General features: G+C 45.9%; 1 protein-coding gene across 2 annotated transcripts in view; it reads left to right on the top strand.

Moving 5' to 3' along the window:
• The window catches only part of MAP2K6 (mitogen-activated protein kinase kinase 6), a 103,780-nt gene that overhangs the window by 28,429 nt on the left and 49,850 nt on the right, over positions 1-25,501 (top strand). For both annotated transcript variants that reach the window (XM_077834080.1, XM_077834079.1), the window contains exons 2-4: positions 13,547-13,613; positions 16,946-16,994; positions 22,541-22,654. In XM_077834080.1, the coding sequence (XP_077690206.1) occupies positions 13,547-13,613; positions 16,946-16,994; positions 22,541-22,654 (230 nt within the window). The remainder of the gene's footprint in view (positions 1-13,546; positions 13,614-16,945; positions 16,995-22,540; positions 22,655-25,501) is intronic.

Here is a 25,501-nt window from a genome sequence, read left to right as displayed (position 1 = left end):
TTTTCCCTTTGCTAGAGGGAGGTTTACTCCTGTTTTTTGTAACTTTGAACTAAGCCTAGAGGGAGTTCCTCTGTGTTTGTGAATCTTTTGTTACCCTGTAAAGTTATCTTCCATTCTGATTTTACAGAGGTGATTCTTTTACCTTTTCTTTAAATAAAATTCTTCTTTTAAGAACCTGATTGATTTTCAGTGTCCTAAGACACAGGGGGGGTTGATCTGTGCTCACTTTGTAACCAATTGGTTAGGATATTATTCTCAAGCGTCCCCAGGAAAGGGGGATTTGGGGGGACATTTTGGGGGAGATAGGGCTCCAAGTGGCCCTCCCTAAATGTTTGTTTAAATCACTAGGTGGTGGCAGCATACCGTCCAAGGACAAAAGGGATTTGTGCCTTGGGAAATATTTAACCTAAGTTGGTAGAAATAAGGTTAGGGGGTCATTCATGCAGATCCCCACATCTGTACTCCAGAGTTCAGAGTGGGGAGGGAACCCTGACAGTCCCTGAAAGAATCGCTCCTCAGACCAGTTGACTCTGCCTTACCTTGACTACCGAGGTGAGGTGCTTGCTGAATTCGAGTAACAGCAGAATGAAACTTAGGCCTGGGCTATACTAAAGTTAGGTCAATGTAAGCGGCCTTGCATCAACTAACTGTGTAAGCATCTACACTTAAATTTCACTCCTGCCGGCGTAACTGCCTCTCTATGCTGACTCTACGCTGCTTGTGGAAGTGGAGTTGAGTCAAGGTCAGTGTAGGCAGGTCAACTCAGTATCCGTGTAGACACTGCATTGCTTATCTCAACAGTTATTGGCTTTCAGGAGTTGGCCCACAGTGCCCCACACTGACAGTACAATTGACACAAGCGCTCCTAGCGAGGATGTGCACTGCTGACAGAAGAAGCAAAGTGTAGACATGCACAAGTGAAGTAATCACCGCAGCGGATGTATGCCTACGTAAATTAGGCCGACTTAATTTGTAGCGTGGACATGTCCTTAGTTCATCCACATGATGTACCACTGCTTGGCTGTTTTCCCTGGTGTGAAGGTTCCCATATCGAGAGCCCTCTGTCTACTTCGTCTGGACTTAAAGCCAAGTGGAAAATAAAATCTTCTGAATTTTGGATCTGATGCCACTTTCTTCTCACTAAGTATTTGAGAGTGAGACCCTGGCCTCACTGAATTCAGTATGAGTTTTTCCATGGACGTCAGCATGGCCAGGATTTCACAGCCCAGTGTTAGAGGGGCACAGGGATGTGTAAGGGACAGATCCTGAGATGGTGTAAAGCATCTCGGTTAGAGTCTCTGGAGCTCCATTGTGGTCAGCTGAGCTACATGAACCAACACCAGATGAGGACTAGAAATGGAGCAAATGCAGCTGTTTCCTAGACATGTCTGAGCACCAAGGCCTGGCATGTCACCGCCCCTTTGATTTCTTATATATTGGCAAAGTCTATGACATTCTTAAAGCACTCTCCCCTCCCCTGCTTCCCACCATTAAAGTGTTTTAATGCTGTTTCCTGTAAGGAAAATAAGAGATGATAAGATGGTGTATGTAACCCAGCACTCAAGAGCAAAGCTACAATTCTAAGCCAGTGCATGCAGTCCAGCACTCAAGAGCAACCCTACAATAGCCACCAGCTTGTGCAGGCAAGCACATACCAGCTGCCCCCTGATAAGCCAACGTGCGCAGGCCAGCAACCCTGTGATAACAAAGGAAACTAGTACGAGGAAGCCCAGCATTTGCAAGTAGCCCTGCAATAACACTACGTGCAATGTTCCCTACTCCTCTTTGAACAGCCCTGCAACGATGAGGGAGTTGTTAAGGAAACCAGTTTCAGTTTGCAGCTTCCAAGGTGTTATTGCAGACAGTGAGTAGAGACGTTAATAAAAAGCAGCAGCAGGAAATCCTTTGAATCCCACAGTCTGTTCTGTGTAGCTTCATCACTGTATTGTCCGAGCACCTCCCTCTGATCCACCTCCAGCTTTTTTCATTGTAAAATCCTCCAGGCAGCGCAGGGCTGTGTCACTTGCTGTTACCCGCAAGGAGGTGGGATGTCTTTTGCACAAAACGATCATGAAGATACCCTGCAGGCCCTGGGGATGTGTCTACCCACCAAAGTTGTCCCTTTAACTATATGGGTGTACTTGATGGAGTACAGCTTCTCTCCCATGGGTGCAGTTATAGGGGTATACAATGCTTCTCCTGGTAGTTTATTCCTGCACAGGCTTTATACCAGTATAGCTGCATCCACATTAGGGGTAGCTCTGGTATAACCATCAGTTAACCCTGCTCCTCCGCCCAGCCATCGTCATAGTAATGTAAGAGACTCTGTAGACCAGGCTTCCGGGACAGACCTTTCCTAGCTGCACTGTAGTTCATCTGCGTCAGTCAAACATGGTCCACTCCTCGGTGAATCTAGGAAGTTACCCATTCTGGCAGAGTTGCCAGTATGCACTTAAGATCTTAGGCGACAGAGCCCATGTCAGCTTGTTTACTTTCAAGGTTGCAAAAGGCTTCTGATATTGATATTGAGCCCTCCTGTCTTCATCCCAATCTGGGTTTTCAGTAATGAGCTTTTTGGCTCACCGTTAGCCAACTGGAGTGTTTTTCATTCCAACACTAATACAGAGACAGCCAGGTACTAACACTTGGCAGCTCATATTTATTGACAGAGCTAAGGAGAGAGCGTCTTAGTTATATTTCAGTGATACAAATAAAATATAGGTTTCAGAGTAGCAGCCGTGTTAGTCTGTTTTCACAAAAAGAAAAGGAGGACTTGTGGCACCTTAGAGACTAACCAAGTCATTTGAGCATAAGCTTTCGTGAGCTACAGCTCCGAAGTGTGCTGTAGCTCACGAAAGCTTAAAACAAAATATAGCTCTCTTTGGCTCTTCCCTTGGCTTTCGGCTGAAGCTTTAATGGTGCTTAGAAAGTTCTTGCATTCTGCCTGCTTCGCCTATAGCTTACTGGGGCTATGGCTACACAGTGAGGCTTTTAGCGTCGCGGCTGTGCGACTACACTTCCTCACAAGTATCAGTGGCTTTGTGGGCAGGAGCGCTCTCCTGCTGACAAAGCGCTGTTCACACCGGCGCTTTTCGTTGGTAAAACTTTCGTCGTGGGGGGGGGGGGGGGGGTTGGTTTTTTTTTTTTTTTAACACCCCTGAACGACAAAAGTTTTGCCGACAAAGTGCCAGTGTAGACAAAAGTCACTAGTTTTTCCTCCATCTCTGTTCTTTTTGGTTGGGGGCGTGGCTTGCATTTCAGCTGAAAGGGAGCCAGCTTGTGAAAATTCACATGGCGGAGCCAAGCCATCAGGAGCCCAGGAAGTGACATTCCTGTCTGAGGAGGTGCATTTAAAATGTACTTTGCTTAATTTAAATCTTTAAGTCCAAAGACTTGGCTGGGAAGCAGAAAGGGTCTTTACTTGGTGACTATTCTAAGGGTGGTAAATGTTTAAATTCAGGCAGTGTAACATCCTTTTCCACTCCTCTTAGACTTGGCCGGAGTGTCCTCAGTTGGGGGAATTCCTGGGGGAGAGACATGGGATGAATTAAATGCTTTTCAGCCTGATAGTTGACAAGTGGCTGACGTTCAGCTGCTTGAGGTAAACGTATGTGGATGTACAGAGCAGACAAGTACAGCACCTGCTAAATAACAGCTGAATTCTTGTAGGTTCATAAATAAACTGCTGTCTGTTACCTTGTGTGTGTTAACCTGCAATCATTTGTTTGCATCAGTGGTAAACCTGCACGCTGATCTGTAATAAGTTTCCTTAATTAAAAGCGATACTCATTGCTTCCTGGATCATTCTAAAAGGACAACCATGATATTAATAATGCAACATATGCTTCTGTTAGCACCACTAGGGTGCTATGTTTCTTTGCCGCTGTGCCCCAGCGTAACGGGCAGTGCTAGCAAAATATGCAAGTATCCTAATCTGGAAAGCGCCAGGAGAGCAGGATTTCTGCCTGTTCACCAGTTTCGCATGGGCCACATATACTGCTAGATCTAAGGAGAGGTGGGAGTCTGGGTTTTGGCCTTGATAAAACTGCTTTTGTTAATGGGAGCTTTGCCTGTGTAAGGACTGCGGGAATAGGCCTCTGGAAGTGCATGGTTTGTAGGCTTGGTTGGACACAGTTGCTCTGACTCTGTTGGATAGAATCAAACAGGCCATTGCACTGTGATCTGTTCAGCTCCCATAGGTGATGCTGGGTCAGGCTTGTTTGCAAAGTGTTCAGGGTGGAAGGGGCCACTGGAGACATGTGAGCTGGTTATTAAAAGCCTCTGTGGGTGTGCACTGAGGCACCAGGTGTCTAGATTAGCTGCCAGCATGCTGGTTTTTTAGGTGGTGGATCTGTGGTGGAAGCTGACCCAGCAAACTCACTTGCCTCCTCCCCGGGAAGCTTTTACTGCGCTGTTTACTGAAGTGGGTCCAGTGAAAGGGGCCACATACAGCACACTCGATTCTAATACCCACCAAGGGAATGAATGATTTTCATTACATGAAGATATGCCCCATTCAGTTGTTTAACTCATAATTAGCAATCCACCTCCTGCTTCCGCCCCAAGCTGTTCCGACACCCAGTTGGGTCTGTTGGCGTTAAATTAATATTTGTGTCTGTGCAACTCCGTTCCTTCCCACAGCTAGATCCGGCTCCCTTTTAAGTCAGTGGAAAAACTCCAATTGACTTGATTGGTGCAGGATCAATCCTGCAGGGCACAGGGATGGGAGGAAGGAGACCTGGTTCTGTTCCTGGTTTTGCCACTGACTTCTCTGAGACCATGGGCAAGTCTCTGCACCTCTGTTTCCCTTCTTGCTCTCTGTCTGTCCTGTTTATTTAGCCTGTAAGCAGGGACAGTTTCTCACTAGGTTTATACAGCACTCAGCGCAAAGGGGCCCAGATCTCAGGTGGGGCCTCCTGACTCTGCTGTATTGGTTTTCAAACAGTGGGGTGTGATGAGATTATCAGGGGCCCAAGGTGGGGGGGGTATAGGGTTGTGGCTGGCCAGGTGCCCAGGTCAAAGCATGGCAGCAGCAGGGAAAGCATGCAGGGAGTCCCCAGCAGCCAGGGGAGGAAGGTAGGCCCCCACCTCCCCAGTCCCATTCCAGCAGCAGCCTGACCACTGGGGATTTCCTGTGCGTGCTCCTAGGTGCTGCCCTGCACTGGCCCAGATGCCAGGTCAGCCACAGACCTGCATATTTTAAATCCTCCAGAGCTTGTACGAGCCTGCTGCTGCCCCTGGGCATGTTATCTGTTCTCTTCAGTGAGTTACTTTCTGCCCCGATGGGTGGGAGTTTTGGGGGGGCTGTTATGTTACTCCCATGGAGAAGGGAGGGCACAGTAAACCGTTCGGGAGCCTCCGCTCTGTTGTAATACAATTAATAATGAAGGTCGTCTTGGTCTTAGCTCTGCCACTCCCCCAAGCTCACACTGAGACAGTATCTTCCCCGTTCCATACCTCAGTTTGCCTTCTGTGAAACAAGAGGAACAATAATACATCCCTGCCTCCTGAGAGGCCTACATGAGCAATGTTGGTGAAGTGCTTTCAGAGCCTTGGGTTGAAGACCCTGGACCAGTGCCAAGTATTTATTCTATCTGAAGTTTGTCATTGCCTTGATTTCAGCAGAACACTTTGCACAGTAAAGTACTATTGATCGTGGGAAGGGGAAAATAATTTGTCCCTGAGTGCCTTGAATAAAATCAGAAGCAGAGCCGCATATAGATACCAGCAGCTCTCTTTGCTCCCGGTTATTAGATAACACTCCCTCCAATCCTAATAGGGAGGAGTGAAAACAGACCTTCCTCTTCCTGTGACGTTTTGCCAGTGACCCTTAACACTAAATAGCAGAACATTGCCATGTGCCTATTGAATTTGACTTTAATAATAAATTGTGGCAGAGACAGAACTGGCTAATATCCTCTGAAGGAAATAGGAGCATTTTGGAGTAAGAAACCCTTGACTTTGGATTAGATCAAAAAGAGCTTTTGGCCACGATGAAACGCCTGGAGGCTGGCGTACAGGATTTCTCTTTGGGAGCAGCTGTTTATTTTCTGTCCCAGTATCTGTGGGTAACAGACTCCTCTGTCTTTGCATTCTACACAACTACATTATTCTCTAGTAGGTTTCCTTTATTTTTCTGTGAAATATTAAAGTTCAGTGAATATTAATTTTTTTTTTTAAACTTTAAACTTTTTTTAAACCAGCAGCAGTCATCTTCACCAGTGAGCCTATAGCAAATTGCTGGACTCTGGAACCAGATTAGCAAGACTATTGCATGAATGAGGTGGTGTTTTTCTTCCCCCTAGGAATGGTGCTTAAGACTTTCAAAGGAAAGCATTCAATCTGCTTGGGGTTTTTGTTTTGTTTTTTTAAGTCAGAGGAAAAATACTAATAATTTTGTTTTTTAGCCCTTACTTCATTCCCAGCCCCAGTTCCTCAGTTTGTGGTTTACGCAATGCCCCTGATTTAAAAGAAAGAAAAAAGCCAAAAGATAAAGCACTAGAGGATTACAGCCCTAAAAGCTAAACAACTTTGCAGTATCTTGGCTTATTACTGGCCACTCCAGTAATTACTGGCCTATTACTGGCCACTGGCAGTGATTTCTCTGCGTCTAGACTCCACCCAGGTCTAAATACTTATGCTCCAGCTGAAGTGCATTGTAGGATGAAGATAATTTAAGCACATGCTTAAAGCTAAGCATGTCCTGAAGTGCGTTGCTAAGTAAAAGCCTCAATTCTCTTTATCCCATTGTCTTCCCAGCCTTGGCAGGGCTAACACAAAACCCTGAAAAAAATCTGTTCAGGCCCTTCCTTCAGGACACAATCCAGTCTGCAGTACAAAACATTCACAAAGTTAACACCCAAGCAACCCTATTATCCTGACCAAAGCAGCTGCAGAGGTCCAGAAGGCTATCTTCTCATGTCTCGCCACTCCAGGATGACCAACAGCAGCCAACTTGCAGCTCTCCTCCAACTGACCTCTCTCAACCCTTTATAGCAGTCTCCTGACCCCTTTCCTCAGCTGGCTGTGATAATCCGACAAAACTGGCTAGTGCCAGTGTCCCCCCACCCCAGCCCTTAAGAAAAGCAGGCCACCCACGTCCCATTCTTGGTACTTCAGAACCAACCTTGTTTCATCCTCTTCTCACCAATGCTGTTCTTAAAGCCCAAGCTCCTGGGGTTAGGTGACCGGGTCAGAATCTCAGTGGTCATTTGTAAAAATGAAATAAGATTCTAGCTCTCATGATTGCAGAGAAAAATGTGACCTAAGTGCAGCCTGAATGCTCAGAAACCAGGAGGGAAAGAAAAGGACACACACCCTTTCTTATTTATTGATTGATTTATTTTAAATCTAATTATTTTAAGCCAATTTTATGCCTTTTGGCTGTTTGGGGTTGACAATACTCTTGCCCTTAACCAAGGATGCAAGCTGTTTGAGGCAGGGACCATGTTTGCACTCCATCTTTGTACAGTGCAACCACAATGCATTCCAGTCCCTGATTCTAGTTACTACTGTACTGTAAATAGTAATGCTGCAGAACAATTCTTTTTCTTTTGGTGTGTACCAGACTGCGTCAAACTTCATGTTTTAAAATTGCCTGAAAGCCAGATAGCCCTAGATTTTTATCTCCTGTACATACTACTCCTCCCTTCAAACTGTAAGTACAGTAGAATACATCCTTTTTATCGAGTTCCTTTTAGCTGTCTATAAGGAGGAGTCTCATCCTTGCTGCGATCAGCTAACGGAGAGAGGTGATCACAAGCACAGAATTAGTGAATTGCACTCATGTAGAACGGACACCAGTCACTAACTCTGTTGGCTTGCGTCTTTTGCTTCTTTTCATCTAAAGTGCATTTAGTGCTGGGAAAAGGACAATGTGGTTTTTTTTATCACAATGTGTGTGTATCTGGGCAAGGTACCTCTTCTGGCTCTCTAAAGAAAGCACCTCAGGGGGTTATCAGTCAGTTTCCCTGGCTCACTCACTTCGTAACTGCTCTCTTGAGACTGATAAAAAGATGCCAGCTAATATAAGGTGGGTCCTGTCCAGGAGGAACTGGGCTGAGAGCCACCCAATTCCTCCCACACAGTTGGTGGAAACAACTATTGGTGGCTGATAACCTGGGGTAGATTCAAACCCGTGACCTAAAGGCCTTTTATCCTGGATCTGATCTAAAACCTCTTGAACATAACGAAAATAACATGGTTTTGTAGTCTGGGACTCAGGAAACCTAGTTTATATTCCCAGTACTGCCACTCATCGGCTGTTGGACTTTGGGCAAATCTCTTCATCCTTCTGTTTTCCTTCCCACCCTTGGTATATTTAGCTTACAAGCTCGATGGACAGGGACTGTCTCCTGCTGTGTGTCTGTACAGTGCTCAAGTCAATCTTGGCTGAGGGCCCTAGATGCTTCAAGAATACAGTTAGTAATAAAAATCAGTGGGTGGCTTTCCATTGGCTTCCCTGGGCATCGGATCAGGCTCCTTGTTAGCAATCTCTGTGCTATCCAGGCTGCCCCCGCATTGCTGTACCGTCTTGTTTGGTGGTAGCTACTGTGATAAATCAAACATTACACTTTGTATCCGTATAAAAATGATGATTCCTGGGTGCGTCAGAATGAAACGTCATCCGATTCAATCTGAAGGCTGGAAGGCAGATTGTTCATGCTGCACTCTAGACACCCTGTTGCGGGCACAGAGCTCCGGAGAGCAAGCACTTTGCATGTTGTAACAAAAGGAGTGAAGAAACTTTGTCTAATTCAGCTGAGAGGCATAAAATTGCTGGATTACAGCCAGGGACTTTCATTAAATACCCATGAGGTGAAATGTGGTGCGTGATGTTGTTGTTGTTGTTGTTGTTTTTGTTTCACACACTAATACTGCGGGGAATTTGCTGGTGCTATGTGAATTCCTGCTGGTTTAATTCCATCCTGCAGTTCCACTTCTCCCAGTGCCACGGTGAGATCCATATTTTCTTTTGATCATTGTTGATGCTTTAACGTTAAACTAGGTCCATGTCTTGGCAGCTTTGTTAAGGGAACAGATTGTGCTTCAAAAAATGGCAGAGTTTCAAAATATTGTATTCTCTTAAGAAAGACAAGGAAAATAAACTCAAAACATGCAGAATATATTTCAGCAGAAGGCGGAAAGGCTTTTAATATTTATTTGGGTTTGGTATTTTGCTACTTTGTTCTTCCTTTGACACCACTTGTGAACCAAGATAAGATTAAATTCTGTGCAGTCTGTTATGGTTCATGCTCAAATTAGGTTGATTTCCAATGGGTTAATTTCCATCCCTTCAGAACTGCCTAAAATATACTATGCTGAGATATTGGTACAGCATGTGTGATTCTGCAAGTAAATTAATGCAGGAAACAAAAAACAAAAATGGGTAAGAATCTGTGCTTGTTTTCACTTTTAGGTAGACCATTTGTGAGTGTTTTTGCAGCAGCAGGGGCTAGGATAGAGTGTTTCTCGATGACCGGTCTGTGAACTGGTGCCAGCCCCTGAGGTCTCCCTGACGCAGTTTAGGAAGGCAGCAAGCCAGTCCCTGGTATCAAAAAGCTTGAGAAACACTGGGATAGACGATCAAGATGAAGACGAAGTAGCAAACCAGAAGAGGACAGATGGTCTTATGGTTAGGGCCCTACCAAATTCACGGTCCATTTTGGTCAATTTTATGATCATAGGATTTAAAAAATAGTAAATTTCATGATTTCAGCTATTTAAATCTGACATTTCACAGTGTTGTAATTACAGAGGTCCTGACCCCAAAAGGAGTTGGCGGGGGGGGGGGTCACAAGGTTATTGTAGGGGGCATTGTAGTACTGTTACCCTTTCTTCTGCACTGCTGCTGGCTGGGTGCTGCCTTCAGAGCTGGGCGCCTGGCCACCAGTCGCCACTTTCCAGCCGCCGAGCGCAGAAGCAAGGGTGTCAATACTGCAACCCCTCTAAAATAACCTTGTGGCCCTCCTGCAACTCTCTTTTGGGTCAGGACCCCCAATTTGAGAAACGCTGGTCTCCCCATGAAATCTGTATCCTATGGGATAAAAGCACGCAAAAGACCAGATGTCATGGTGGGGGAGACCAGATTTCACAATCCGTGATGCATTTTTCATGGCCGCGTATTTGGTAGGGCCCTGCTTATGGTTAAGAGGCTGAGATGGGACTGTGGAGTACTGGGTCCAGTTCCTCAGTGTCCCATAGACTCCTTCTATCACCTGGGGCAAATCGCCTCGTTTCAGTTCCCTATCTGTATTACGGGGATGGAAAACTAGGATTCTTATACTCTTTGTCTTTGGAGCCAAGCTTCCTCTTCCCCCACCATTAGCACCTTTCACAACGGAATATTAAGAGGCAGTCCCTGCCCCAAAGAGCTTCCAATCTAAATGGAGACCATAGACAGTCACGGACCCCATCAAAGTCAATGGGTGTGCCATGCAGGATGCATGGGGTTTCCCTGGTTGCATGCTTAGGGGCTAGGATAGAGGTTGCAGGCTGTGTCAGAGAGCCAGTGAGAGGAATTGTGAGGATGATCTAAGAGGAAGCAGAGAGACAGGGCTTTTTGGGCACTGAGCTCGCTGGAGTGGCAGGCTTGGAGATTTCTGAGGAAGGAAACTGCTGGTTGCTGTTTGTATCTCCTGTGTTCAAGGAAACAGGACTCTATACATTTTGGGGGGTGGGGTAAATAAACAAGATTACACCAAAGTATACCTGACTCCTCTTACTGATTCGTCAGCCTAATGGAAACAACCTATAAGAGCCTGAATTTTGGCTAACCACTCCAGCTGACGAGGCAACAATATGTACAGTGCCTAGCACGGCCCCAATCTTAGTTGGACCCTCTAGCTCAGGGGTGGCCAACCTGAGCCTGAGAAGGAGCCAGAATTTACCAATGTACATTGCCAAAGAGCCACAGTAATACGTCAGCAGCCCCGCATCAGCTCCCCCACACCCCGCTCCCAGCGCCTCCCACCCACTGGCAGCCCTGCCGATCATCGCCTCCCCCTCCCTCCCGATCAGCGGTTTCGTGGCACGCAGGAGGCTGTGGGGGAAGGGAGGGGAAGGAGCGAGGGCACCTCGGGCTCAGGGGAGGGGGCGGGAAGGGGTGGAGTGGGGGCAGGGCCTGTGGCAGAGCCAGGGGTTGAGCAGTGAGCACCCCCTGGCACGTTGGAAAGTTGGCACCCGTAGCTCCAGCCCTGGAGCCTATACAAGGAGCCACATATTAACCTCTGAAGAGCCTCATGTGGCTCCGGAGGTTGGCCACCCCTGCGCTAGCTGCTATTATAATACTAAGAAGACCAGAGATGTAATGAGCAGGGGTACTCTGCTAGGGTTACCGTACGTCCATATTTTCCAGGACATGTCCGGCTTTGTGGTTCTTAAATCGCCGTCCGGGAGGAATTTTTAAATATCTAAAAATGTCCGGGATTTTGCCATTATTATTTTTCCCCAAAGATGAGTTGATCAATCACGAAAGAGAGCAGGAGGACTTGTGGCACCTTAGAGACTAACACATTTATTGGAGCATAAGCTTTCGTGAGCTACAGCTCACTTCATCGGATGCATAGAATAGAACATGTAGGAAGAAGATAGATAGATTAGATACATACATACATACATACATACAGAGAACATGAAAAGGTGGAGTCAGAGGCTAATTAATTAAGATGAGCTATTATGAGCAGGAGGAAAAAAAACTTTTGTAGTGATAGTCAAGATGGCCCATTTAGACAGTTTGACAAGAAGGTGTGAGGATACTTAACATGGGGAAATAGATTCAGTATGTGTAATGACCCAGCCACTCCCGGTCGAATATCCACGGCTGCTACTCTGAAACCAGTCTCTGTTCAAACACCTCCCCCTGGCCCCCATGGAGTGTCCTTTTTTTTTTTTGAATGTTCAAATATGGTAACCCTAACTCTGCTAATCTAATTACAGAAGCGTCTGCCTTTGTTTTTACCATTTTCCGTCTTCCTTATAGACCAACTGATGTCTCTTGGGAAATTTTTGAAAACTATTCATTATTATTCTCAATAATCTCTCTCTCTCTTAAGCTGTTCTGCTGGGTCTTGTCTTCTGTTTGCTTTTTTCTATTTAGACTTGAAGCTCTGTGGAACAGAGAACATGTCCTTTTCAAATGCAAGTTTGTAGTATTGTTTTTTAATTAATAATAATAATAATAAATAATATAAAGCAAGATATGTGCAATAATTTCCAAGTAAATGTTTTTTCCATAAGGCTGCATTGCAGCCATCTGCCACATGCTGGAATGGCCTGTGGCAAACTGAGCAGGCTTCATCTTGTGTGTTCAAGCTGAGAAGAAAAAGATCTACAGTTAAAAAGTTGACTAGTTGCTTTAAAAGGGTCATTTTCAGTTCTGTGGGCATGCATCGTAACCCAGTGGCCCCTGCAGCCCTGGAATGCACAGATATTTATAGTCCTGCGTGTCAGAGCATGATGGTAGGGTGCGTCATAGGAAAATAAACTGAAACACGTATAAGTAAAAGGCTGAAAGAGAGTGTCGTGAACAGGGAGAGACACAGAGGTTTGAAGAAATACAGTAATTGATGTAAATTGTTAGGTTAAAAAAGTCTAAATTAGGTGGCTGCTTTTTTGGGACCCAGTGTTTTATAACACACCCAAGCTGCAGCTGTATGTTTATCCTGGGGGTTTGGTGACATGACTTATGTTCCCAGGTTATTTTGTCCCTGGATTCAGAACCTCGCTCTGAAATGTGACTATATGTTTAGCAATGGAAAGGTTCTCATATTGCCCTAGTCCACTGGACTGTGTCACCCTCTGGTTTGGAATCCAATTACTCTAGGGTGAACTGCTTTAGAACTTGGTTTTAATCCTGTTCATGTTAACTCACTTTAAGAAAGGTTTAGCTAGCCAATGTGAACAAATACTGTTGTATATTTCGAGCCTAATTCTGCTCTCATTTGTGCTGATTTTACATAGCTACATTGACTTCAGTGCTTAATCCTGGTTGACACTCGTGTAAATGGCCCAGACGCTCAAAGGTATTAAGGTGCCTAAGTACCATTGATTTCAAGGATCTGGGCCTATAAGATCAGAATTTGGCCCTATATTGTCAAACTCTGTTTAAAAAGATTCTATCCTTGCTTGCACAAGGTAAATAGGTATTTACACCTGGTATATTGGAACTGGTTTCAGTCTGAATTGAATCAGTTCAGGAAACATGGGAGCCAGTGTAGATAGGGCTTAAAAAGATGAGATGCCTTTCCCCTCTGCACTTTCACGAGGGCTTCGGTTGCCTGAGCTGTCGCCTGCATTCTGTGCTTGCGTGGGAGCTAGAACTGCCGGCCTGGTCACAGCTGGCTGAACAAAGTAACTTTATATTTTGAACTCTGTGCCCTGAATCTGCACCACCAGACTGAGCTGGTGTTTCTGTTAAATAAGGTCAGCCATGGTAGACAAACTGTGTTTTACAATTATAACCACAGAGGTTAACACCCCACCGCCTCCTTCACCCCCCCACATGGAAATCATCTCTCTTTCCTTCTGCCTCTTTCTTGTTTCACAGGCAAGAAGAGAAACCCTGGGCTGAAAATTCCTAAAGAAGCGTTTGAACAGCCACAGACAAGCTCTACGTAAGTCTCAAAAAACTTAGGGTTTATAAACACCCCCCCCCACACACAGTTAATTTTCTCTTTCATGTACTGCTTTGTCGCGTGTCTCAGTCAAAAGAACAAAAGGGGGTCTTATTTTAGCTGATGGTGTCACTTCTTTTGCGTGAATGAGTTAATAGATTCAGAAGGGACCATTGTGACGTGCTGCATAACATGAGCCAGAGAACTTCCCCAAAATAGTTAAGAACAAGCTTTTAAAATAACCCCCCAAATCAACACACTCAGAAGAGAGAGCCCGGTATTATTAGGGTGCCGTTTGTTGCACAGGGCAAGCCCTGCAGCTAAGGGTTGCTTGGCTTTATCAGCCTCCTTGAAGGTTAACGTTGATTATTAAAGCAGCAGCACCCACCATCCTGTATGGCTTGGGTATCTATTTGCATTGGCAGGTCTGCTCAGCTGATAGGCATAAACGGAAACACACAACGTGATCTGATCCCATCCATCAGCCCCTTCCTCGTGCTCATTCTGCTAATCCTCTGAAGGGTGAGCCCCTGGGGGACTGATTTTAGACAAGTCAGAGACACAGATGTTTGGGAAACTACATGGGGGAGGGAAAGGAATAGGTACATGGGGGAGAAAGCCCTGGGCTATAAAGTGGCCAACAGCTGAAGGGATGTCACGTCTCCCCCAGAAATATGAAAATTGTGGCTGATGCTCTTGTGGTCGTTGGGAGAGTAATTTAGATTTAAGTTTCTCTTAAGAGAACCTGTATTGTCTACTTGCTTGGAACTGTTGCTACTATAATATCCCTGGAGCTGTCTCCTGGATGGTTTATATTCAATACATTTGCTGGTATAGTAATGTTGCTTAGAGATATATGTGTGGGATGGTTTATTTTGTTTGGGGAACTGGTAAAAGATAGCCCAGCAAAAGTACTCTTTTACTGGTATGAGCTGCGTCTGTACTAGAAAATGTTTGCTAGTGTACATCTAGACTGGTATAGCTATAGTGGCAAACCTTTTCTAGCGTAGACAAATCCCCAGTCAAATCAGTAGACATCAGATACTGCGACTATGCACTGCCCTGTACTGTGTGCCCTCATATGGGAATAATTTTATGACATTGATGAGATTCCAGAAACAAATTAATTAAAAAAAAAAAAAAAAAAAAAGCAAACAATCCAACTGGCTTTTTATTCAGAGCTTAATTCAACTGCCTGATCAAAGGAGCAGCCCTGGTATGCCCTGGGGGCGGGGGGGGGGGGCAGCCTCTCAGCCAATTAGCACCTCATGTAGGCCACAGTGTAAAAAGATGGTATGAAGGCCTTGATTTGCCAGGGCAATTCTACTTGGGCTCCCCAAGCTTATGTACAAGCAGGAAGCCTGACTTTTTAAAGTGTGTGAGCCGTGGTTTTAATAAATTAAATAAGTTAGGCAGCACCAGAAAGGAGAAATTTGAGAAATCTGTCTCTGGGCAGATATACCTGATGCCTTCCCTTCCCCGGAGGAGGAGCATTTTCTGAGAAAGAGAACCATCCCCCACCTTGTCTTAACTATTCCTGGAAAGGATTAGTGTAAGATAAATGACAGGTTTCAGAGTAGCAGCCGTGTTAGTCTGTATTCTCAAAAAGAAATACTAGTGGCACCTTAGAGACTAACCAATTTATTTGAGCATAAGCTTTCGTGAGCATCCGATGAAGTGAGCTGTAGCTCACGAAAGCTCATGCTCAGATAAATTGGTTAGTCTCTAAGGTGCCACAAGTCCTCCTTTTCATGAAGTGAGCTGTAGCTCACGAAAGCTCATGCTCAAATAAATTGGTTAGTCTCTAAGGTGCCACAAGTCCTCCTTTTCTTTTTGCGAATACAGACTAACACGGCTGTTACTCTGAAACTTTTCTTTGTAAGATAAATGAAGGCTGCTTCAGGTTCTCTGTAAATTGGATGGGGTAGCTGTTCCTGCAGAGACTGTGGAGGAATCAGAGCTGGGATTTCCTTTTTAGCTGCCTTTATTTGTATTCTCGCTGCCTTGTGGAATCCTAGATGGAGCAGGTTTTCCTTAGCAGGACTGTGGAGAGATGTAGCTTTGCTTAACGATCATTTTAGGGTAAGTGGGACCCTGCTAATTGACCTGCGTGGGGCCTTGGCGTTAATGGGCTGCTGTTTTGTACAGCGTTGGATGTGAATGCTAAATAAAGATGTCAAGGGGGTGACAAGATGTTAACCTTTTTGCCTGGAGTCAGGTAGTAAGCAGTTAGATGGGCTATCAATCCTTATGCTTTAGGACACAGAGTACATCTACACTCCAAAAACCCCCCTTGTCACAGCAAGTCTCAGAGCCCAGGTCAGCTGACTTAGGCTCATGGGACTTGCTGTATGTGGCTAAAATTCACAGTGTAGACAGTTCCCATGTGGGCTGGATCCCGGTCTCTGAAACGGGAAAGGGGGTGGGTCTCAGAGCCCAGGCTCCAGCCCTTACATTGCTATTTTTAGCCCTGTCATGCAAGCCCCTTGAGCCTGAGTCAGTCGACCCAGCTTCTGCCGCTTGCTGCCGCTGGGTGTTTTTTGCAGTGTAGACGTACTCACACTGATCACCAACTCAGAGGCCAGGGGTATTTCACAGTTCGGTGGATTAGGGTTTACTGCTTTCTTCTGATTTTTGTTTAAAAGCTCTACTGGGGATGTTCCTTCATCAGGGGAAGGGGAGGAAGAAAACAACCTGCCAAAAAAATCAGCCATGTCCTACTGAAAAATATTTTCCCTTTCTAAATGGAGAAAAGTCCTGAACAAAAGCATCGGGTCCCAAACTCCTTTTAGCCCCAGGTGCGTTCGGGGACAAATGCTACTTCCGAGACAGAAGTGAAACCGGGCTTGCGTTTTTCCTCTCTGCCTGTTTAATCTGTCCTGTAAACTGGCTAAGGCGGATTTGCTTCTCTCTGCCTCTCTTGTGTGTCCCAGGAAGTGGTTCCAGTCCCAGCCTCTCAAAGGGAGTACTCTGTTTGAATTCCTTGGCGCTGGAATTGGACGCAGGCTTGTGAAATTCCAACTCCAGCAACTTCCTTCCCGACACCTTTTGGGGTGACTTTGTGAACCATGGCAACATCTAATAGCACTGAAAGGCTAGGAAGCCAGCTCGGCTACTCTGGGTGACACTGCTGCATATACTGCATCGGGCTGCCGTCCCGTCAGTTTGAGGGGAACTTACACCCAGACCTCCCATTACTGAGTCCCATATCCACAGGGCAATAGCCCCTGGACTAGGGGCTCTGAAAGGCTTTGTCTCTTTGGAATATTATCTGTGTAAGGTCTCTGTGACTGATGCTTTCTGCATACTATTTTGTTCTTTCTCTTCCACAGGCCCCCTCGAGATTTAGATTCCAAAGCCTGCATCTCTATTGGCGAGAAGGTACAGTTATGAGCTATGGCAACCAAAGACTTCATATGTGTTTGCGTACACAGGGTCAGGAACTAAGTTAGGGGAGCGTGTTTAGAAAAATAATTCCTGGCTCTTGTGTGGGAGGGGTGCGACGATCTGAACGTGAGGAGGATTGAAATCGGGTTTAGGGCAGGGCTTCCTGGCCATTTTTAAGCATAAAACCACTGATGTTTTCTGTCAGTACTCCCTAAATTATGTGTTTCTCCATTTCTTAGCATCTTTTGTGCTTTATCAGCTAATTCCGCTCCCCCTCCAAAAAAGAGAGACTGTTCTGGCACATAATATGTATATTATCTTATGTTCATTGTGCCACTGTGTTAAAAGTTTATGTTCAATGCATAGAAATGGGATCATTATACATTTTAAAAGCCATCTCCAGAAAGTGTTGTTTATCCATTCAGACTAAAAGTTTGTGGATTACATACTCTCTAGTGCCGTATCTTCAGTAAAATTGTTAACCGGAGAAATGGGTAGAAATGCATATTACATATTTGTTTATAAGTGTGTGACAAAAAATAGCTCAGATCGTTCAGTGTATTGAAATTATAGCACAAGGGATTATATGCATGTGTGTGAAAGGATATATGTCCATCCTAAATCTGTTTTCTAGGAGCTGTAAAATTTTCTACAGAATGAAAGCTTTCATTATATATCTCTCTGGTTTAGAGGATGGAGGTAGGTTCATGGTGGTGGTTTCCTTACACATATGTGTTTGGCAAAACGAGAGTAAAATTGTAAAGTCTTTGGGTCAGGGACAGCCTCTTTGTTCTGTATTTTGTACAGCGCCTTGCACAATGGGGTCCTGGTTCATGACTTGGGCTCCTAGGCATTATCACAAATTCCCAGTGCAAATCATTATAATTATTATTATAATACAAACCAGGCTGTGCAGTTACAGTGGATACCAGCATGCTTCTAGAGTTTTTTAAGCAGGAGGTCATAAGCCAAGCACCTTTACGATCGGTGTCCCCTTTAGCACTGCAGCCTCTCAGCTGGTTTTAGTTCTTGTCTAAGGTTATTTTCCCTCCTCCTAGGTTTTGATGAAACAGCCGTGCCCCACGGATGCACAGGGATGAGAAGTGTGCTGTCATGCTCATAGCTTGGCTGCTTTAGCTAGGCTGTAGCCAACAGGGACTTGGTCCCAGTCCAGAGCATCCGATGAAGTGAGCTGTAGCTCACGAAAGCTTATGCTCAAATAAATTTGTTAGTCTCTAAGGTGCCACAAGTCCTCCTTTTCTTTTTGCAGATACAGACTAACACGGCTGCTACTCTGAAAACTAAACTGGCTAGTGAGTCTTCTTGACCCAGAATCCCACACAATCAGAACCCAGCCTACTCCCTTCTGGCCAGTGTCAGTGTCGCAGCTGAAACGTTTCCGTATCATTTAGAGAGGGATTAGCCGCAGCTCATCGAACCTGCCTCGGCCTGTATTCACCTAATCCGGAAGTGAGATCAAGGAGCGTGTGAGGGGTCTTTTGTGTCAGCACATCTGTTAAAAAGCAGCCAGGCTCAGAGCTCGCATATGAGACTGTCCAGCTCCTCCTGTGAGCAAAGCAGCTCTGCAAAGCCAGCCCAGGGGAATGGCCTAGCAAGGAGCAAATCCTTCTGTGGAGAAGGCCTAAGAGGTGACTCCGATTTGGTGCTCCAGGGAATAACCCAGTTTAATGAGAGTGACCTCATTTCCCTCTGCGACACGTGCAACATCCTTTAACCCTTGCCTGGCTTTTACCTAATGCCCCCAACACCCCACGCTTAATGGGATTAATAGTAACATGTAGTCGGGGCAAGGTGCTGATCGCTAAACCCTGGGTAATGTTAGTAGTTTTCTTCCACTTCATTCTCCCACCACCAGGATCAATACAAGCCAAGAGGACGCAACCCAAGAAGTTTACTTTTTAGATGGTCTGTGTGAGCCATGGTGGTCACTTCTAATAACTGGAGTATTTGACTATATATATATATATATATAACTAGTTTAGTCCCACCCACCTGCCTGGCCCTGAGCTATTGTTCGGTGTCCTTGCTACGAAAGCAAACTCCTCCTTCAGTGGCAGAGTTAACACTTGTATCCTCAGGTAGTGGTCTTAGCACACAGGGCGCTGCCCAGCTCACACAGAGGTGGACATGGAGTTGAGGCAGGGTTTTAAAATTCTCTGGAACTGGATGCAGGCTGAGGGTTTTTCCCAGAAGATTTTTCCTGGATGAGTTTTCTGGGAGCTCAGGCCACTAGCAGTAACGCATGATCTTAACTCTGGTGATCCCAAAGACTTCAGAGCGTTCCTGGACAATGTTCTTGTGACTGGAGTCGATGACAGTAATTGGATCGCCTGCTGCTGCTGGTCCTGATGTGGGATACTGAGTCAGGGCATTATGCGGACCTCATGGAGGGACTCTGCTAAGAATGCTGGCAAAGAACTAGATTGGCTGCTAGGAATCTCCATGTGCCTCATAAGTGTGACTGGCCTGTTCGTTAGCCTTTCATTTGTGGGGGTGGGGATCCTCCTTATTGGCATCGGATGCCCCCATTTCTCTTACATAGCCTCACCTTTATGGCAGCCCTCCCTGCGTCAAACCACTGAGAACCAAATGGGCTCTTGCTTCTTCAATGGCCAGAAGCTGATTGCTCCTCTGTAAAATGTAATAGCCTCAGAACAGCCCTAGATACTGTTGACCCATGAGGTGGGACATAGGGGAGCTGTGATCAAGTATGTGTGTGTACAGGCGTGCATGAACACCTCAAAACTGAGCTGGGTAACAACTTGACCTGAGGCTCTTGGAAGCGGCCTGATCACCTTGTAAATGGCCATTTTCTCCTAGCTCTAGCTGGAGCAGAAAGTAGGGTTTGTTTTCTTTCCCCATTTTTCCTGCTTCCCCTTGAATACTGACTCATTCCTCAGGAACAATGTCCCTAGCTCCAGCTGAGGTGTGAACTTCCACTGTTTGTTGCTGGACTGTTAACTTCAAAGCCTAGTTCCTCCCCTCTCCCCAGACGCTATTAAACAGCTTCCCCAAGTGCTCGGCCTTGGCATTTCAGTGAGGGACACCTCTTCTGGCTTTTCACTCTGAAGACTGGTAGGCCTAATGGATGAGGGGAGAGAGAGCCCACTCTCCCCTCCTGAAATATAATCAAAGCCAACTCAGTCATCCCCAACAGCTTGCAGGGCTATAGCCTGGATTGTCAACCTGGGGGAGGGAAGAGATCACACAGGCTTCAGCGAGCTCTGACCACCTTCCCTGGCTGTGAGGAGGATTCCAAATCTTTTTTTTGCTGTCAGAACATGGCATCGCTGAAATATTGCATTAAAAGTATGGTGTGGGTGTGTACCTCTACCAGCAGGAGGGCAGAACAGTCTGCATCTGATGGAGTGAGCTGTAGCTCACGAAAGCTCATGCTCAAATAAATTGGTTAGTCTCTAAGGTGCCACAAGTCCTCCTTTTCTTTTTGAGAATCCGTCTGGTCTACTGCTGACTCAACCTGCCTTCTGAAGTTTTTGACTCCTTTCTTACGTTGGAGGCTTTTCTTCATCTGTGCTGCTACCATGAATTTATATGTCTAAGATTCTAACCAGCGCAGGTCAGCCTGTCCCCAAATCAGATTCCGAGGAAAACAAGGATAGAGTCCAGTTCCATTTGACATCGTAAATTTTTCCAGGAAAACAAGAACGTGCAACAGCTGTTTTTATTAGAGTAAATGTCCCAGGAGCTTTAATAAGAGCACAATAAATCCAGGCAATAAATTGGTTAGGACTATCTCTTGCCACTGAACATCAGCCAGTTAATTTATTAGGTGATGTATTAGGTCATTAGCATTTTACGATATCTGTCATTGGGCGTTTGTCTCTCTTTCAAGTTTGAATTTTTATTTTCCCTGGCATAGCACTGGGGCTGGGAGATGGAAAGGGGGGTGCGGGATCTGCAGCTCAGGGGCTGGGAGATGGAAAGGGGGTGCGGGATCTGCAGCTCAAGGGCTCAGCGTCAAGTCAAAGAAATACCTGCTGCTAAAGTGATCCCTTGTTCCAAGAAAAGCGGTTCACATCCACAATCCCAAGAAAGAGGGAGAGAATTCCAAAAGGAGCTCTGCATGGAGGCAGAAAGACCGTGCTGGAAGGCGCAAAGAGGCAAGCGCTCATAAAATACAGAGCTCAAGCTTTTTTTTTGAATATGGCGTCCCATGGAGGAGGGAGACTTGATTGGCTAGCAGTCAGTACCCTGGTAGGAATTAGCTGTCTCTGTCCCAGAATGCATTTGTCCTGCAAGGTTCCTTTAGGACATGATATCATCATGCTCCTGTTCCACAGGCTGTATTGTGTTCCCTAGAGTAGGCTACTTGTCCCTTTCCCTTTAACTTTGCTGCTAAATTTCAGAACGCTGCCTGAAAAAGAGACAACGGGCTTGTTTCGGAAGAGTTTGCATTAAACAGCAGGCACGGTGTTGGACAGAACAAGATGCTTGGATCCATGTTAACACAAAAAAAGCTAGTGAGGGCTGGTTTTACAGTAAATGTAATTGTGACCAAACAGCCCGCGTCCAAGGTGTGCGGTAACACAGTGCGTGCGCCCAAGCTCTCAGAACCCTCTCCGGGTAGCACTTTGCAGGCGGCAGATTTTCCGTGGCTCAGGTAGAAAGCGGTGTGGGATTATGTGCTGTGAATCAGTTCATTATAACCAGTCGCTTTCAGCAGGACGGTTGACTTCTGCGGTGGGGCATTCAGCCGGCTTGAGCAGCGGAGACCTATTTCAAAACCCAGAAATAATAATGAGCAAAATACAGCCAGTGCACAATAATGCGTTGAAAAGAAGAAGGGGCAGGGCAGAAGGCAGAGCTGAAAACAAAGTCGTCCTTTAGGCAAAGCCAAGAGAAAGCAATGGGTAACGCTAGACAAAATAAATCTACCGAGGTTTAAAGTGGCACTCTCAACTCCGATCTGGCCCCGATACAGGTTTGTAGACACAAGCTTTTCAAACCCTAAGACCATTTGGAAACACTTCCTTGGATTATTTTTTTAAAGACATTCCCATGGGAAGAGTTGTTTCAGCATTTTCCGGCAGCGTTTTCAATGACCATTGCAGCACTGAGAACCTGAAAGTGAAAACTGACTAAATGAAATGGGAACTGGCTTGATTTTCCTTGCCTAAAATTTAGGAAATATAACTGAAAAGGTTGGAAAGTCCATTCTTAAAACTGTTTCAGCTCCATGTGAGGTGCTGTTAGTCACACAGGTGAGGGCTGCACCACTGTAGTGATATACCTCTTCTGGGGCCTAGCTAATCCTCACAGCACTCCTAGGGGGTTAGGGTCAGTATTCTTATCCTCATTTTACAGATAGGGAGACAGGCTAGAGAGGGGAAGGTCATCTGCCCAGTACCACCAGTGGGAGCTGGTGTTCAAGCAAGGCCTAGATCTTAGGAGTTCCTGACTTCCTTTATCACCCTGTCCATGGTGCCTTCAGTGAGGAAAACCGCTGCACCTGTTCTGTTGCCTTTGGCCTTTTTCACGGTGGTCTTTTCCTCCCACAGAACTTTGAAGTGAAGGCCGATGACCTGGAGCCGATCTCTGAACTGGGCCGAGGTGCTTACGGGGTGGTGGAGAAGATGCGGCACATGCCTAGCGCACAGATCATGGCGGTGAAGGTAGGGTGAGACTCCTAAGGTGTTTTCTATGTGTGTATGTGTGCTGACCCGTCAGGCTGTTCTCAACATAAGCTTCCACTCTTACCTTCACTCGAGTAGGCCTTAGTCTGACAAGGGACTTACTCTTTCCATGTGGAGGTGCTGAGATGGACAGGACATTAAGCCTAATTCAAGCCCAGATCTACACTTGGAAAAAAGGTGTGTTTTTCAAATGTGACCGCTGATGTGTTCAAAAATCCTAGTGTAGACAGGGCAAGTTATTCATCTGCACACCTAGGACTTTAAAATGCCTTAGCTCTGGTGTTTTGAAAGTGCACTTCTTTTCTTAGTGGAGATATACACTCTGGCTTACAGGAACTCCTCACTTAAAGTCATCCCGGTTAACGCTGTTTCGTTGTTACATTGCTGATCAATTAGGGAACATGCTCGTTTAAAGTTGTGCATTGCTCCCTTATAACGTTGTTTGGCAGCCTGCTTTGCAGGCTCGTTGCAGCGAGCTGGTTGGGGCTTGGAACCAGGGTGGGCCCTGTCAGCTCCCCACTCCCCTAAGTTCCCTGTGCAGCAGCCGCCCAGCAGGCTATCAAGGGCCTGCAGTTCAGCTGTCCCTCCCCCCTACTGCCCTGTGCTGCTCCTGTCCCCTGCCTTGGAGCTGCTCCCCTAGCCTCCTGCTTGCTGTGTGGGGGTGGGGAAGAGAGGGGCTAATGTCAGGGTGTCCCCCTCCCCCTTGCTCCTGCACCCCGCTTACCCCATCTCCATAGAGCAGGGGGACACAGGACAGGGCTCAGGATGTAAGGAGCTTCCTGGTGGCAGGTGTGGTCTCAGCTTGTTGATTAACTTAACAAGGCAGTGTACTTGAGTGGGTCAGCGTACTTAAAGGGGAAATGCCCATACACACACACACACACACACACACACACACGGTGTGTGTCTCTGTCTGCCATGCTGTCTCCCCTCCCTCCATTCCTGCTGCCTTGTAGAGTGTGAGGCTACATTAACAACGAGTTAACCCTTGAGGGCTCAGCCAATTGCTAGTTCATCATTTAGCAGTAAGGCATTCCCTTGGAAATATCCCACCCTCTGACTCCACCCCCTCAACCAACCTTCACAATCATCATTGCTGTGTACAGTATTAAATTGTTTGTTTAAAATTTAGTGTGTGTGTGTGTGTATATATATATATATATATATATATACACACATAGTGTCTTTTGTCTGGCAAAAAAAAATTTCCCTGGAACCTAACCCCCTCTATTTACATTAATTCTTATGGGGAAATGGGATTCGCTTAACATAGTTTCGCTTAAAGTCGCATTTTTCAGGAACATAACTACAACATTAAGTGAGGAGTTACTGTAGTTTGAAAACCAACTACAGCAGGTGTAAATTTGTCCCATTAAGTCGGGAGGATCCATGTTTTGCACTGCAGGCCACTTAACAGGAGCCTAAGGGTCACATATAATTAAGAGCATCCACTTTTAATAGGCATGTGCAGACCATGGAGATTCCAGAAGACTTGTGGGTGGATGAAGATGCACCACATCATACAAGGAGATGCATTCTCCACAGGCTGTACGTCCCTATTAAGTGTAAGGGCCTTTCCTTTGGCCTCGGCCTCGGCCTCCCCCTGCGTTAGAACTTTAGGAAGAGGTGAATTTCTCTTACTGCAAACAGAACAAAAGGATGCAAGGAGTGTCTGTGTGCACCGTTTATGTATCCTGTCTCCAAATTTAACATGACATTTTTGGGGGGCAAATGGGGTAATCTCTGTTGTAACCCCTCTGACTGAGGCAGTAATTGCAATACACTCTGATCTGAGCCCTGTATTGTGAACTTTACCCATTTCCGTTCATATTAACCTACGTTCATTTTATTTTATCTTCATCATCATTTCATGGGGTTGCTCCTCTGCATCTTTAGTAATCCATGGGTGGGTATGTATGTATTTATACACCCCCCCCCCCGCCCCCAAGTAAATAGTACCTGTAATAAAAGTACCTTCAGGGACTTTTGGTAGTTGAGAGCTCTTTAATCTATCAGAAAAAGGCATAACAAGACCCAGTGGTTGGTACCTGAAGTGGGACACATTCAGATTAGAAATAAAGCCCAATTTTTTAACATTGTGGGGAATTAATCACTGGAATACTTGATGTAGGAATGTGATGGATTCTTCATCACTTTAAAGGCTTTTGATCATGACTGGATCTCATTCATGTAGATATGATCTACCTCAACCAGAAGTTAAGGGCTTGATCTAGAAATTACTCGTTGGCCTGTTATACAGAAGGTCAGACTAGATCATAACAGTCCCTTCTGAAATTAAAATCTATAACTCTGAATATACATGCATATGAAGAGTGAGAGGGATACGTAGTATTGGGCAGTGTGTATACCACAATCAGAAGACCTGGGGCCTGATTCTCCTCACACTTACAAAGGGGCAGCAGACCCCCAGACCCTATGCCTCTGACACAGAACATCTGTTTTGCAAATGGTGATCGTAGCAGAGCCAATTTGCTGCCATGGCGCCTCCTGCTGGGGATTAGCTCTCTTGGACCACCAGGGCGCCTTTTACTAGTGGTGTCTCACTCGCCATTACTTCCGCTTCCTCTACCGTCTCCACCATCAGGACCTGCGTTGCTCTCGGACCACGGTGTCCTCTTGGGACATGGCCCTCCAGCTGTGCCCCAGCCCGCTGTCTCCCCCATTTCGGGGGACAGGCAGTCCTCAGTCCCTCCACTTGCCTCAGCTGCCAACTGCAGTCACTAGTCTAGCCCCTGGCTTCAGGGGCAAACTGCAGTCTGGATTTAGGCCACTCTCCTCATTAGCAAGTAGAGGTAAAGGGTGTGT

Source organism: Eretmochelys imbricata, chromosome 14 (assembly GCF_965152235.1).
Source record: "Eretmochelys imbricata isolate rEreImb1 chromosome 14, rEreImb1.hap1, whole genome shotgun sequence".
In the NCBI taxonomy this organism is placed as follows: Eukaryota; Metazoa; Chordata; order Testudines; family Cheloniidae; genus Eretmochelys; species Eretmochelys imbricata.
This window is presented reverse-complemented; position numbering and strand designations above follow the sequence as displayed.